The 13,046-nt window shown below is 38.4% G+C and overlaps 1 protein-coding gene across 5 annotated transcripts in view; it reads right to left on the bottom strand.

The window, feature by feature from the left end:
* GAB1 (GRB2 associated binding protein 1) overlaps window positions 1-13,046 on the bottom strand; it is a 118,680-nt gene that overhangs the window by 28,597 nt on the left and 77,037 nt on the right. For all 5 annotated transcript variants that reach the window (XM_070415237.1, XM_070415233.1, XM_070415235.1 and 2 more), the window contains exon 2: window positions 3,794-4,088. In XM_070415237.1, coding sequence (XP_070271338.1) covers window positions 3,794-4,088 — 295 coding nt within the window. The remainder of the gene's footprint in view (window positions 1-3,793; window positions 4,089-13,046) is intronic.

The following is a 13,046-nucleotide window of genomic DNA, read 5'->3' as shown; positions in this document are numbered from 1 at the left end:
TACCCCAAAAACTAAGTGTCATGTCCATCAAAAGACATGTGTGAGAATGTTCACAACAACTTTACTTATATTAACTAAAAGCTATAGACAACCCAAATGTCTATCAACATTCAAATTGGTCAAAAGTTTGTTATACAGTCACACAGTGTAATGCTACATAGGATGAAGAACTGCTACATGCCACAGGGATGAATCCCACAGACTTAAGATTGGGAAAAACAAGCCAGACTCAAAGGTTTTATTTATATGAAGTTCAACTCTAGGCAAAACTAATCTATGATTATAAATGCAAAATAATGGTTATACTTGGGCTTTCTCAGGGGGAGGGTGGTTATTGGGAAGAAGCATGAGAAAACCTTTTGGGGACTGGAAATTTCCATTGCTTAACCTGAGTATGCCAATTACACAGATTTCTATGTATAGATATAGATGAATATATAAAACTATATTGAACTGTACACTTAAGTTCTGTGCTTTTAATAGTAGTAAGTGATACCCAAATACAAAGTGAATAAAAAGAAATTTAAAAGTTCCCTAATTAAGAATCGGGAGAGGAAGCATATGTGTATTCTTATATGTTAGTTTAACCTACTTTCATTATTATTTTTTTTACATATTTTTTGTTATTAGTTTCAGGTGTACAACACAGTAGTCAGACAATCACTAACCTACTTTCCCAAAAAGAAGAAAAACAAACAGAGAATCACACTATTTTTTTTTTTTAAGCCACTATTATCTGGGCATTTTGGGCAAAGTATCTCAACTGATAAGAGGCAACTTTCTTATGGTGCATCCTAAAATTAGAGCAGGAGCCTTTGTGCCAAGTTAGTTAGCTGCATACAACACTTAGGCTGTGTTTCCCGGCACTTGTTCAGCACATTTACCAGCTTCCAAGTCGGTGTAGAAACAAAAATAAATCTGCCCATTTCCAAGAAAAACAAAAGAAATTAGTTTCTATCCTCAAATCTACTAAATAAAAGCCACTCATAGGAACCACACACAGTTCAACCAGCTTAGAATTCAAAAACAGATTCAGCATGCCAGCATTCTGGGTATTCAATAATAGCAGTGGTCACCTGGGGCAGCGGAAATAACATGGTAACGATATTTTGAGAGGTTCCTGGAATCAAAACACAGGTCAGAGTTTTCCCCTTTCCTTTTGTTTTCAGGAGAAAATTAGTTATTCTCCTAGGGACTGGGGATAGTTATTTTCTCAGACTACAATATCTAAGCAGAGTCTATTTCTTCTCATGTCTAGCCCGAAACTAGTATAATTAAATATCATTTTGTGTTATCAGTTTTAAGGCATGAGTGGGGGCATCTTCAACTCTCAAGGGGACAGATGTAGGTAAAAACAAAAACACCTACTTAGTGATTGGAGGGGAGGGGAAGATCTATTTGGAAGCAAGAGCATATAAAGCAAGTAGTAATGGTATTGGTATTTACCTGGTCACATTAAATTGTATGAATGTGATAATAAAGGATAATAGCAGTTCTTGGAGGTTATTTGGATACAAATCTTTAAGTGTGTAGACGTTTTTAAAACAGAACCTAGCAAAGTCAGCTACTTCAAATGAATAAGGAAATTCAGTGGTTGATTTTAAAACCTTATAGCGTGAAATATTTTTGTGGCTCCCTGATACTACACAATGAAGAATTGTTCCTCTTTTACTGATTTCTTCCAAGAAACTCATGTCTTCAACATCGTATAGCCAGACATTTCTTTTGTTGTTGTTGCTAATGCTCACCCGAGGATATTTTTCCATTGATTTTTAGAGAGAGTGGAAGGGAGGAGGAGAGAGAGAGAAACAATGTGAGAGAGTCACATCGATTGGTTGCTTCCCAGGGCCGTGCCCTGACGGGGAACTGAACCAGCAACCTTTAGATGCATAGGATGATACTCAACCAACTGAGCCACACCAGCCAAGGTGAGCATTAGAAATTCTTATTTGGGGGGTTCTCAACACTGCTTACCCCTAAATGAGCTTCCGAAAGTTAGACACTCATAGTCCTTAACTGAAAAATGTAGCTCCTCTAAGAGGGGCATCTCATTTCTTTTGTTAAATATATTTAGGAGAATTATAAAGAAAACAAAGAGAGATGGAAGAACACCTACTCAGTCTTTCAGATCAGTCGAATCTATTAAAAAAATAAGGCAACCAATGCGGATGGAAGTCTGCCTTTATGTTCCCCCAATAAATTCTAAATTGGAAGGCAGCAGGCAAAAAGAACATCGGCAAGAAGATTATACAGTGACTTAAATTATTTTAACTAAAAGTCCATCACATGACAAAACTGATGTGGTATCCAAATCCAGTAATTATCATTACAGAGTGGCTGTTAAGTAACCATTAAATAAAAAGCTATCTCATTTGTGCCTTTAACTTTAAAATCCCCCACTGCACTCAAATATTGACTGTATATGCAAACAAGACAGGAAAGGAGTTTAACTCGAGTTAGAACTAATACCCCTGGCCTACTTAAAATGTGAACATATTTAGTAACTTCACAAAAACAACTGAAGCCTTAACTCCCCACATGAAGCCCTGTCTTGAGGCTTTTAATCACCAGAGCTCTGGTGAAGAGCTCTCGTTCATTAGCCGCCTCCTGTTTAAACGGGATGCCTCCTGCCCTCTCTCTGCACTGCTCCCTTGGGCATTCTGCAATCCTTACCAAGGGGTTTCCCCAACCCCGCTGGGCCAATCCCAGCCCTGGAAGGCCCTTCTCTTGGCCTGCTGACTGGCCAGAGAGGAAACAGCATGCTGACCTAAGCTAATTAGAGATGATTACTGTTTCATTTCAATCCCAAACTTGATGTTGATTGTTAATACAATTTTTCCACCCCTCAATGAATCTCCAGCACTCCTAAATATAGATATTTGGAAATGCACACTTGTGAACGTGAGTATAAATGTGAAGACAATAGGGTCAAAGACATTATTCCTGATTCTTGGCTCTGCAAACCTTACATAGGTTCTTAGTGTTTGTTTAACAAGGAAGAGAAGTGGACAGGGGATACATGGTCAGGGCAGCCATACACACGCACCTGGAGAGGAATTCCACTTTAAAACTCTTCCTGAGGCCTCTTCCGAGGACAAGCACCCCAAACCTCAGATCCTCAAGCAACTCTCCCCTGGCCTTTTGGAGTCAAGGAGAATTCCATTCCTCCTCTTTCTAGCCCCTAAGACTGGAGGGTTCTGCACCCCTCCCTTCACTTACGTAGAAATACTACTTCCTCCAAAAGTCCTGTGTTTTCCTCTGAGCTTTCTTCACTACCTCTTTTCTGAACCCTGAGCCCCCTCTTACCTCTGTGGTAAGTGAACTCATTGTACTTTTTCATCATGTTTTGTGATTAATTCTCATTTGCTTTTCATAGTTATTGACACCTGCCGTGGCAACTTGGTTTTAAAAATAACTAATTACATTGAGCCACATGAAAATGCTGCTTTTAATTGGTCAAAAATAGTCAAATATCAGCAATGTTATAAGTTCAAAGTAATATTCATACAGGAACTCAAGAAAGGCTCTGAAATACTATGTCTTCTTGTCACCTTCTTCTTCAGGACAATTATTTAGACACTGTCCCACAATGGTTAAATTTCTCTTTCTAAAACCTATAAAAAGTTGCAGCCCAGTCTGATTAAAGGGTTCAGTTGCTTTTTCCAAATGTTATTACTATTATAAGAAAATCCCAAATATTATATTGTGTAACTGAAATAACAAAGAATTTTATAACCGTTCTAAAAATGCAATAATAAAGGAAAGAGGTTGAACAGGAGAATCTTGAACTTACCTTCTTCTGTAGGATTAAACCCACAGATGTCGCAAATACAGCGAACCCACTTATTCATCTCTTCCTCGCTGTCTGCTACCAAGTAGAAAATCCGGTCAATGGTGTTGATATCAAAAATGTAGCTGTTTTCAAACTCTTTTTTGTTAAATGTCAATCCAGCATCAACTTGCTGACATAAATTTAAATCAATAATGCGGATAGGCTTCTTGGCATGATCATTTTTGTAATATTCCAAGACGTCTGGATCTCCAGTCAAACGGCCACTGCGTAACACAAACCATCTCCTCTTCCACGCCTAGAAACAAAACAAAAATATCCACCTCGTGTTAACTTGAGAAAGTTTTCAAGAAGATGCGCATTTATCAAATCAATTTTACAAAGGCATTGTCTACAGAAAGTCACATACAATGTTTTGTTTCCACAGACTTATCTACCGCTCCAGTGGAGTTTACTGATGCCCAAATTAACTTAATAATGTGTATCTATACATGTTTATTACTTTCTATTAGGGCTCCTCATAGAATATGAGAAGATATTGATTGATATTAAAAGATATCACACCAATATGTGATATCAAGTCAACAAAACAAGGAAGATTTAGGTATTACTAACTAAAAAAGCAGTGGCTTCAACAAATGATGCTAGAAAAACAGATATCCACATGCAAAATATTGGACTTTGAGTCTCGTCTTACATCATATAAAAATTAACTCAAAATGAATCAAAGACTTAAATGTAAAAGCTAAAACTATAAAACGTGACAAAAGCTTCATGACATTAGATTTGGCAATAACTTCTTGGATGATGTCGGGTGTGTTTCCCTCCACGTCCTGCGTGGTTCAGGGTTCGGGTCTGAAAGAGGAGTCGCACACAAATGAAAGAGAAAAGACACGAGATAATTTGGAAATATTGGGGGACCAGGCGGGCAAGTCCAACTCAAGAAGAGGGACTTCCCCTGATGCTCAGGCCGCTCCAACCTTTTATTGATCTGGGGTAGCCCTTAGGTAAGGAGATTTCAATGACACAAAGATTAGCTCATCAGCAGACAATTTCCAGAAATAGGCAGAATATCTAATCAACAATAATCAACAAGGATTTACATGAGTATCTAAGGAATTAAGTGAATTAAGGTGGGGATGATGCTTCAGCTACCATTATCTAGATTAACTGGGTGGTGTACAGCTCCGACCTTTGCTAGGGCTTCAAAGGTCACTAGCTTTTGGGGGTCTCTACTCTTCTCTGCTAGTGAAGACGATAGATAGTCTCTGACAGATATGACACTATGAGCACAGGAAACAAAAGAAAAAATAAGAGTAAACTGATCTACTTCAAAATTTATAAGTTTTATATATTGAAGGATATGATCAATAGAGTAAAAAGGCAACTCAAAGAACCAGAGAACAGCCGAAACCGGTTTGGCTCAGTGGATACAGCGTCGGCCTTCGGACTGAAAGGTCCCAGGTTCGATTCCGGTCAAGGGCATGTACCTGGGTTGCGGGCACATCCCCAGTAGGAGATGTGCAGGAGGCAGCTGATCGATGTTTCTCTCTCATCGATGTTTCTAACTCTTTGTCTCTCTCCCTTCCTCTCTGTAAAAAATCAATAAAATATATTAAAAAAAAGAATTAAAAAAAAAAAAAGAACCAGAGAACATATTTGCAAATCATACATCTGATAAGATATTAATGTCCGGAATACATAAAGAACACCTATAACTCATTAACAATAAAAATAAAACACCCAATTAAAAAATGGGCAAAGTGTTTCAATAGACTCTCCAAAGAAGATACACAATTGGCCAATACATGAAAAGATGTTCAATATCACTATCATTAGAGAAATGCAAATCAAAACCGTAAAGAGATACCACTTCATACATATTAGAATAACTACTATCGAAAAAGCGGAAATGTTTTATATTCCTGGTAGAAATATAAAACAGCCTAACTGCTGTACAAAACAGTATGGCAGGTATAAATTCCAGTTATAGGTCTATAACCAAATGAATTGCAATCAAAGTCTCAAACAGGTATTTGTACACCTATATTCATAGCAGCATTATTCACAACAGTCAAACATTGGAAGCAACCCAAGTGTCTACTGATGAAATAAATAGAATGATATATATATATATATATATATATATACATATATATATACACATATATATACATATATATACACACATATATATATGAATATTATTCAGCCTTAAAAGGGAAGAAAATTGTGGCACATGCTATATAACATGGATGAACCTTGAGATGTTATGGTAAGTGAAATAAATCAGTCACAAAAGGACAAAAATTGTACAGTTCCACTTATATGAGGTACCTATGATAACCAAATTCATAAAGACAGAAAGCCAGGGGTTGTGGGGAGGGGAGGAGGAAGAGTTAGTGCTTAATGGGTAGAGTTTCAGTTTGGGATGATGAAGACGTTCTGAAGATGGATGGTAGCAATGGCTGCACATCAATGTGAATGTACTTAATGCACTTAAAAATGGTTAAAATTGTAAATTTTGCTATGTATATCTTACAATTTTTTTAAAGCAGCAATTTTTTATGTGTTAACATCATGCCATAAAGAGTACACACAAAGGTGCTTCTTCAAAACACTTCATATTTTAAGCGATAGGTCTCTCTCTGGCTGTGTGTGTGTGTATGGTGTGGTGGGGGGGGGGGCTCAGGTAAGAAGTAGGGAGGATAAAAATGGGTGTAGAAATGTTTCTGGTTTTTTAACTGGAAAGTAAGCAAATAAAGTAAACAAATAAGTGGACTGTGTCTTCCTTTTGGCTAGACTGCTGTTCAGACTACATGGATAAGAGCTGGATTTTTTTTTTTTTTTCAAATCCTCACCTGAGGATATATTTTAAAATTGATTTTAGAAAGAGAGGAGAGAGAGAGAGAGAGAGAGAGAGAGAGAGAGAGAGAGAGAGATATGAGAGCGAAACATTGATCAGTTGCCTCCTGCACGCACCCTGACTGGGGATGGAACCCACAATGCAGGCATGTGCCCCAACCAGGAATCGAACCTGGGAATCCAACCTGCAACCTTGGGAAATGACAAAAAGAGAAAAGAAGGAAATGTGTCCTTTTGCTATGGCTTATGTGTCACTCTTTGGTTTTCTGGTTAACTGTCGCTTCCCATTCATTTCATTGCTTATCTGTTGAAAAGATATAGTTAAAATATACAAGGCCCCTGGAAACGAAAACAAACTGCCAAGAAATGAGTAGCAATGAATCGAGGTGCACCAGACAGATTGGGCTAGTGATTACAGAGGCCTGAGTAGACATTATATAAGAGAGGAACTCTTTACAGCAGGAAATTACAGCATTAAAACACAGAATTTAGCCAAGCAGCACCTGCCACTTATTTATTTATTTTTAACATGGTCCAAATGGGAATGTTTGTCATCGGTCACAAAATGAGTCACTCTCATTGAATCTGGCACAGATTAAACTGGGAAACAAAAGCAATTACATAAACTACACACTTTAATAAGGCAGATACAAAGGTTCTCTGGATTACGGTACAAAGCACAATTTAGCCACAGAATAAAGCTGGATGCTGGATGAGAGAACTGACATCAGCACCCTTGCTAATCACAGCACAAAAGCTTCTCTATGTTTTGTCAGAGCACAAAATGGGTCCACATAAATCGGTCTTTGTTATCCGAAAATATCTGGGATTCTTACAGTTTGCCCTATTTTTATCCCTGCTGCCTTGGTAGCCCCAGAGGAAACTGTGCATTGCCTCACCAGTGCTGCAGAGCAGTAACGGACAAAAGGGGAGACGTTTTCTAGAAACTTTCAAAATCAAGCCCTCAGTGCAATTTTCCACAAAATTCATGTGGAAAAAAAAAATCTTTATAACTACTGGACTCCCATTACAGGCAGGTTTGCTTGAGAGGAACTGTGCAAAAATGTTTGTGGTCATTTTCTATATGTAATAGTCACTGCAGTTTTAAGTAAGACCTCATCAGCTGGAGTGCATTTTAAAAGCACCATACTCTGACACCAGTGCCTCATCTCAGGATTTCAGGATTGACAATGGCTACGGCATTAACATCAAAAGAGAACAGCATGCAAAGTCCACGGATCCCAATGAAAATATACCTAGATCAGGCTGCCAAACTAAATAAATATCTATAATGTTTGGAGTATATGCACTGCAACTGACACATTCCCTAAGCTCAGCGGGTACTAGTGTCTGCAGGGTAAAACCTAACTCTTGGGCAGGTCACAGGGGCCCAAGTCTTCCCTACCTCTTCCAACCTCACTTCTTGCCTCTCTGTTTTCCACCCACGTGGGAAAGGCCTGCAGTTCCCCTAACACTCAGCTTCTTTTTTGCCTCTGGCCCTGACACCGGCTCCCCCTCGGCACATAATCCAGCCCCTGGATTCAGCTCAACCTCCTCGGGGCACCGTTCCTGGGCGGGCCCCTCCAAGCTCTTCATTTCTGCCTTGTTCCTGGTTTACGGAGTTTGACACCCCTAAAAAGAGGACTGGATCCGTGTCTCTTCACCTTTCATCTTTCTTTTCCCCCTTGCCTAGTCCCCAGTAGGTACTCAGTCTGCTGAGCATGCCAACCAAAGAGGCGAGGATAGAGTTCTCACACGACCCAGGCTTTATGGGGTATTGACACGACTGCCACCAGCCCAGCCGGTTTGCAACTGAGCTGACAAGAATTGTCAGGCAAGGCGGAGGGGTACAAACCATAAATTAATAATAATAATAATAATAATAATAAACCTCTACAGATATGAAGGGTATTTTTAAACTTCACTAAAAAAACATTTCTTTTAAATACTTTCTGCATTTAAGCAAATTGTATATATTAAATTTGAAAATAGACTTGTCACATTGAATCGAGGTCTTAAGATAGGTTTATCACACACCCTATAGAGAATGGATATGTACATACATATCGGCAAGGAAGTACAGATGGAGTCCTATCCTCCCTACCCAGAGGTTCTCTAGTGGTAAAAATAAGTAAATAAACAAACAAACAAACAAATAAATAAACAAACGAATAAATAAATTCAACCTGCATTAGTCTCAATCCAATATCTGCAATAATATTAACATATTCACAAAATGTGCCTAGCTTGCCTAAACGGCAAATGGGCTCAGTCATAAAGAAAACTGCTACATACTTGTTTTCTGAGTTCTCTGTGGTATAACTGATGGAGAACATGCCTGGTGTATCGCTAGCCAAGGCCCCTTAATATCTTCCCTGTACCTTTACTATTAGAACTAATTACTGAGAAAATAGCGAGTATATGGGTGGGTAAAAGAGATCAGGGTGATCCGGTGATTCCCTACCCTAACTGAACATAACAAATATCTGGAGAACTTGAAAAAAAAATTGATGCCCAGGGCCTCACCTGGGGGCTCAAGCCCTGACCCCAGGCATAGGTAGTTTTAAATGCTGAACAGGTAATTCTAATGTGCCACCAAGACTGAGAACCACCATCCAATCAGTAGACAGAATTAGACTGCTCCTTAAAATAGAATTTTAAAAAATAGATCAGATGTCCTTTTCAGCACATATCTAATTCCTTATCTTCTCTTGCCTTCAGCTCTTCCCAATGTGGTTTATATCCCCCTCCCTGTTTTTGTTCACAATATTTATCCCATTAGCGAATGTTTAAACTCCTTTCTACTATTGGGAACCTCATCCAGTCTTCAATATTCTGTCCAAACCTTCTCTTTTCCTTGCCACACCTTCCCTCTGGGCTCCTGGCAACCCACCAGCTACTGCCCTGAAATGCCTCTTGCATTGCTACGGAACAGTTTGAAACCATCTGTTATTTTTACTAAATACATTTACCAAAGTTCCAAATGCTTGTGAATTATTTTCCCAACTAGACTTCAAGTTCCTTGAAAGTCGAGACCATTCCTTACATTTTTCTTTTGTATCTGTGACAGCGCTTCACACAGTGTGAAGCCTCAAAGCCTGGGCGGAATGCTTTTAAAGTTTTCTGTTCATCCAAATGATCATGGGAAGCCAGTGATCTTACATGAAAGGATCTCAGAGAAGAGAAAGTGAAGTCTAGAGTTGTTATTAGGGTAAAGTTCAAACTCCTTTCACAGGATGGCATACAAGGTTCTCAGAACCATACTTACCTGCCTCACGTCTCCCATCTCTCACCTCCACTGCAGCAAGCACCCACGTGGTTTGCTCCTTTCTCCATGGCTTTATATTTTGTTGTTTTATTTTGAATCTAACCCATCCTCTCTCTCATCCAATGAGCTCCTACTCACTCTTTAAGACCTAGCTCCAGGACTCATCTTTGAAGCATCCCCCCTTAACTGGCCCCCTCCAAGTTAAGGCACCTACCTGCTGCTACTCCTCTGAGCTCTCAGCACACAGGTTCCCAGTAGCTTGTTAACAATCTATTCCCTTACGCACTTCAGAAAGAACTCTGATGACTACTACACATAGGTCTTCAGTTGCCAAACCCTATATAGTGGAGTTTGAGCTGATAATCTGAAGGAGAACAGCATTTTCTACATTCTTGAGCCAACAGCCCTTCCATTATGAAACATCAGCACTGTAATCTTAATAACCCTACATTATCCCAGAGAACTGGGGGGAAAAGGGCAGTGGGACTTTCTTATTTTGAAATCTCTTAAACGGTATTTCACAACTGATATTTCAGGAAAGAAGATCATTACTGTGAATTCTTTGGTAGAATTCAAATGTATGTGTCATCTCAGAAATTTGAAGAATGTTAGGGTTGAAGATATTATGTTTCTTTATACTTGTTTTCTGAGTTCTCTCTGGTGTTACTGATGGGGCTCATGCCTGGTGTAACACTTGCCAAGGCCCCTTAATCTCTCCCCTATATCTTTACTGGAAGAGCTAATCACTAAAGAAATAGCCAATATTTGTGTGGGCAAAGAGAGGTCAGGGTGGTCCAGTGATTTTCAACCCTAACTGTATATCTGGAGACTTTTTAAGAAAAGATGCCAAGGGACTCACCTGAGATGCACTGTAAGCCTAGTCTGGGGGTTTAGCCTTGGCCCAGGCATAGGTAGTTTTAAATGCTCAATAGGTAATTCTAAGGTGTCACCAAGACTGAGAACAACTATCCAATCAATAGACAAAATTAGATTGCTAGATGAAAATGCTATTTTTTAGTAAGACAGATTTTAATGTAAATTCCATCAGCAGGGTAAGCTTAAATTTAAATAAATTATGAGACATCTATATAATAATAAATCGATACAAAACCTTTAAAAACCAAGACTAATCTATATATATGACAAATGTCCACAAGATAATTATTGAATAAGAAAAAAAGCATGTTGCGGAATTGTGCGTGTATAATTTCCTCTGTCTGAGTGATTGTGTTTTTGTATACACACAACAAACACCAACTATGCTTAGAGGACACGTTTGGAAGGAGACATATCAGGAATGTTAACTGTGGTAATTCCATGAACAGGAATGGTAGGTCAGACGTTTCATATTTTTATTATACATATAAAATATATATAATATTATATAATAAATATAGATAAAATATATATATTTTATAGTCTGAGTTTTCAAGAACTTCCATTTATTACTCTTGTAATTTTTTTTTAAAAAAACCACATGTTTAAAAGCTTACTAATATACCTAGACTTGGTGGATGTGGCTCAGGGGTTAGAGCATTGGCCCTGCACCAAGGGGAAGGATTTGGTTCCATTCCCAGGGAAGCTCAGGTACATAGGTTGCAGGTTTAATCCCAGCCCAGGTCGGATTTTGGAGTGCATGTGGGAGGCAACCAATTGCTGTGCCGCTCACACTGATTTCTCTCTTCTCTCTCTCTCTCTCTCTCTCTCTCCCTCCCTCTCCCTCTCTCCCTTTCCTTCAATCCCTTCCACTCTCTAAAAATCAATGGGAAAAAATCCTCCAGTGAGGATTCACAAAAACAAAAGCGCATGCCTAGAAATGCTCTAAAAAAGAAAGTGTTTTTTTTTTAATCTAGAAATGATGTACACAAAACAAAAACGTTCATATACATATGGAAATGCACCCTCTCTTCTTACTCTGCAACTAATGAATGACTTTAACCTTTCTTTTAAATATAGAATTCCAGGATACATCTGGAAGGAGTCTCAGTCAGGAAATAGCTTACACAAATAAAGTAGAACGACTTTGTTTTTAAAGACTTGAAATTTTGGGGGTTAAAAAAAAAGGAAAGTTGGGAACACTTAAAATAGAGGAACAAATTTCTCCTCTTTTCCCCATAAAGTCTGGTGGTTATACTATACATACTATTTTAATTTTCTTTACAAAGCATGTCAGTAAATGGTAACATACTTAGCTATTTAAATATCTAAAATAAGCACTTTGGGAATTACCTATTAAAAATATTACATTTCCATAATAATACTATCAGGGTAAATACTATAAAGAAAAACAAATTAACCATGCAGCAGGGACAAAAGAAAACCATTTGCTTTAAAACACTTGAGTTGTTTTCCAGGAAGCACCATCTTTTCTCATAGAGCAAAATAAGGAAAAAACAGGCTCGGTGGAAGTTTCCACTCCACCGGCTCTATCATTATGATCATCTGTTCCAAACACACACACAAGCCTAAAATTTCCTGTTTTCAAACGATTGTCACCATTTTCTAGCCTAGTGTTATCTGTGCTAACTTTAGCTTAGTAATATAAACAAAAGAATACACCAAAAATAATGCAGAACAATGCCTAGATGGAAGCTAACAACTGATTCACAGACCTTTTCAATAGGAGTTTACATACATGGCCCGGACAAAAACAAATCAGCTGCACCTGAAACGATTTCATTAACAGCAAAACTAACCAAAACATCAAATTCAACAGAAGTGTCATCGCAGCTGGGGGGAAACATGTGGGAATTTTAAATGATGATTTAATAGTGCATATAATTTACTTGTTGAAATCATTGCTAAACTGATGCCCACCCCAAAGCTCCGTCCGCCTAAGCCCTGCAGAAACCAAACAAAAAGGTAATGACAAACACTCCCTAGCATTTAGTATATGCAAAGTACATAGTTCTTACACCTTTTCTGGGTCATAGAACTGCTTTGAAAATCTGATAAAAGCAATGAAACTTTTTCTTGGAAAAAAGGCACGGTTTTGAAATTGTACGCAGTTTCAGGGGATCACAGTACTCCCACGGCACACGGTAAGAACAGTTGAAACAGACTATACTTAATACTTCTTTCTGCAAAGAACAGTGTGGTTTGAGACCTTGGACCCCCAACCAG

This window comes from Myotis yumanensis, unplaced genomic scaffold, assembly GCF_028538775.1.
Source record: "Myotis yumanensis isolate MYYU_CA2020_CCGP unplaced genomic scaffold, mMyoYum1.0.hap1 SCAF_5, whole genome shotgun sequence".
Lineage (NCBI taxonomy): Eukaryota > Metazoa > Chordata > Mammalia > Chiroptera > Vespertilionidae > Myotis > Myotis yumanensis.
Note: the sequence above shows the minus strand (reverse complement) of the source record. Positions and strands in the feature narration are given on the sequence as shown.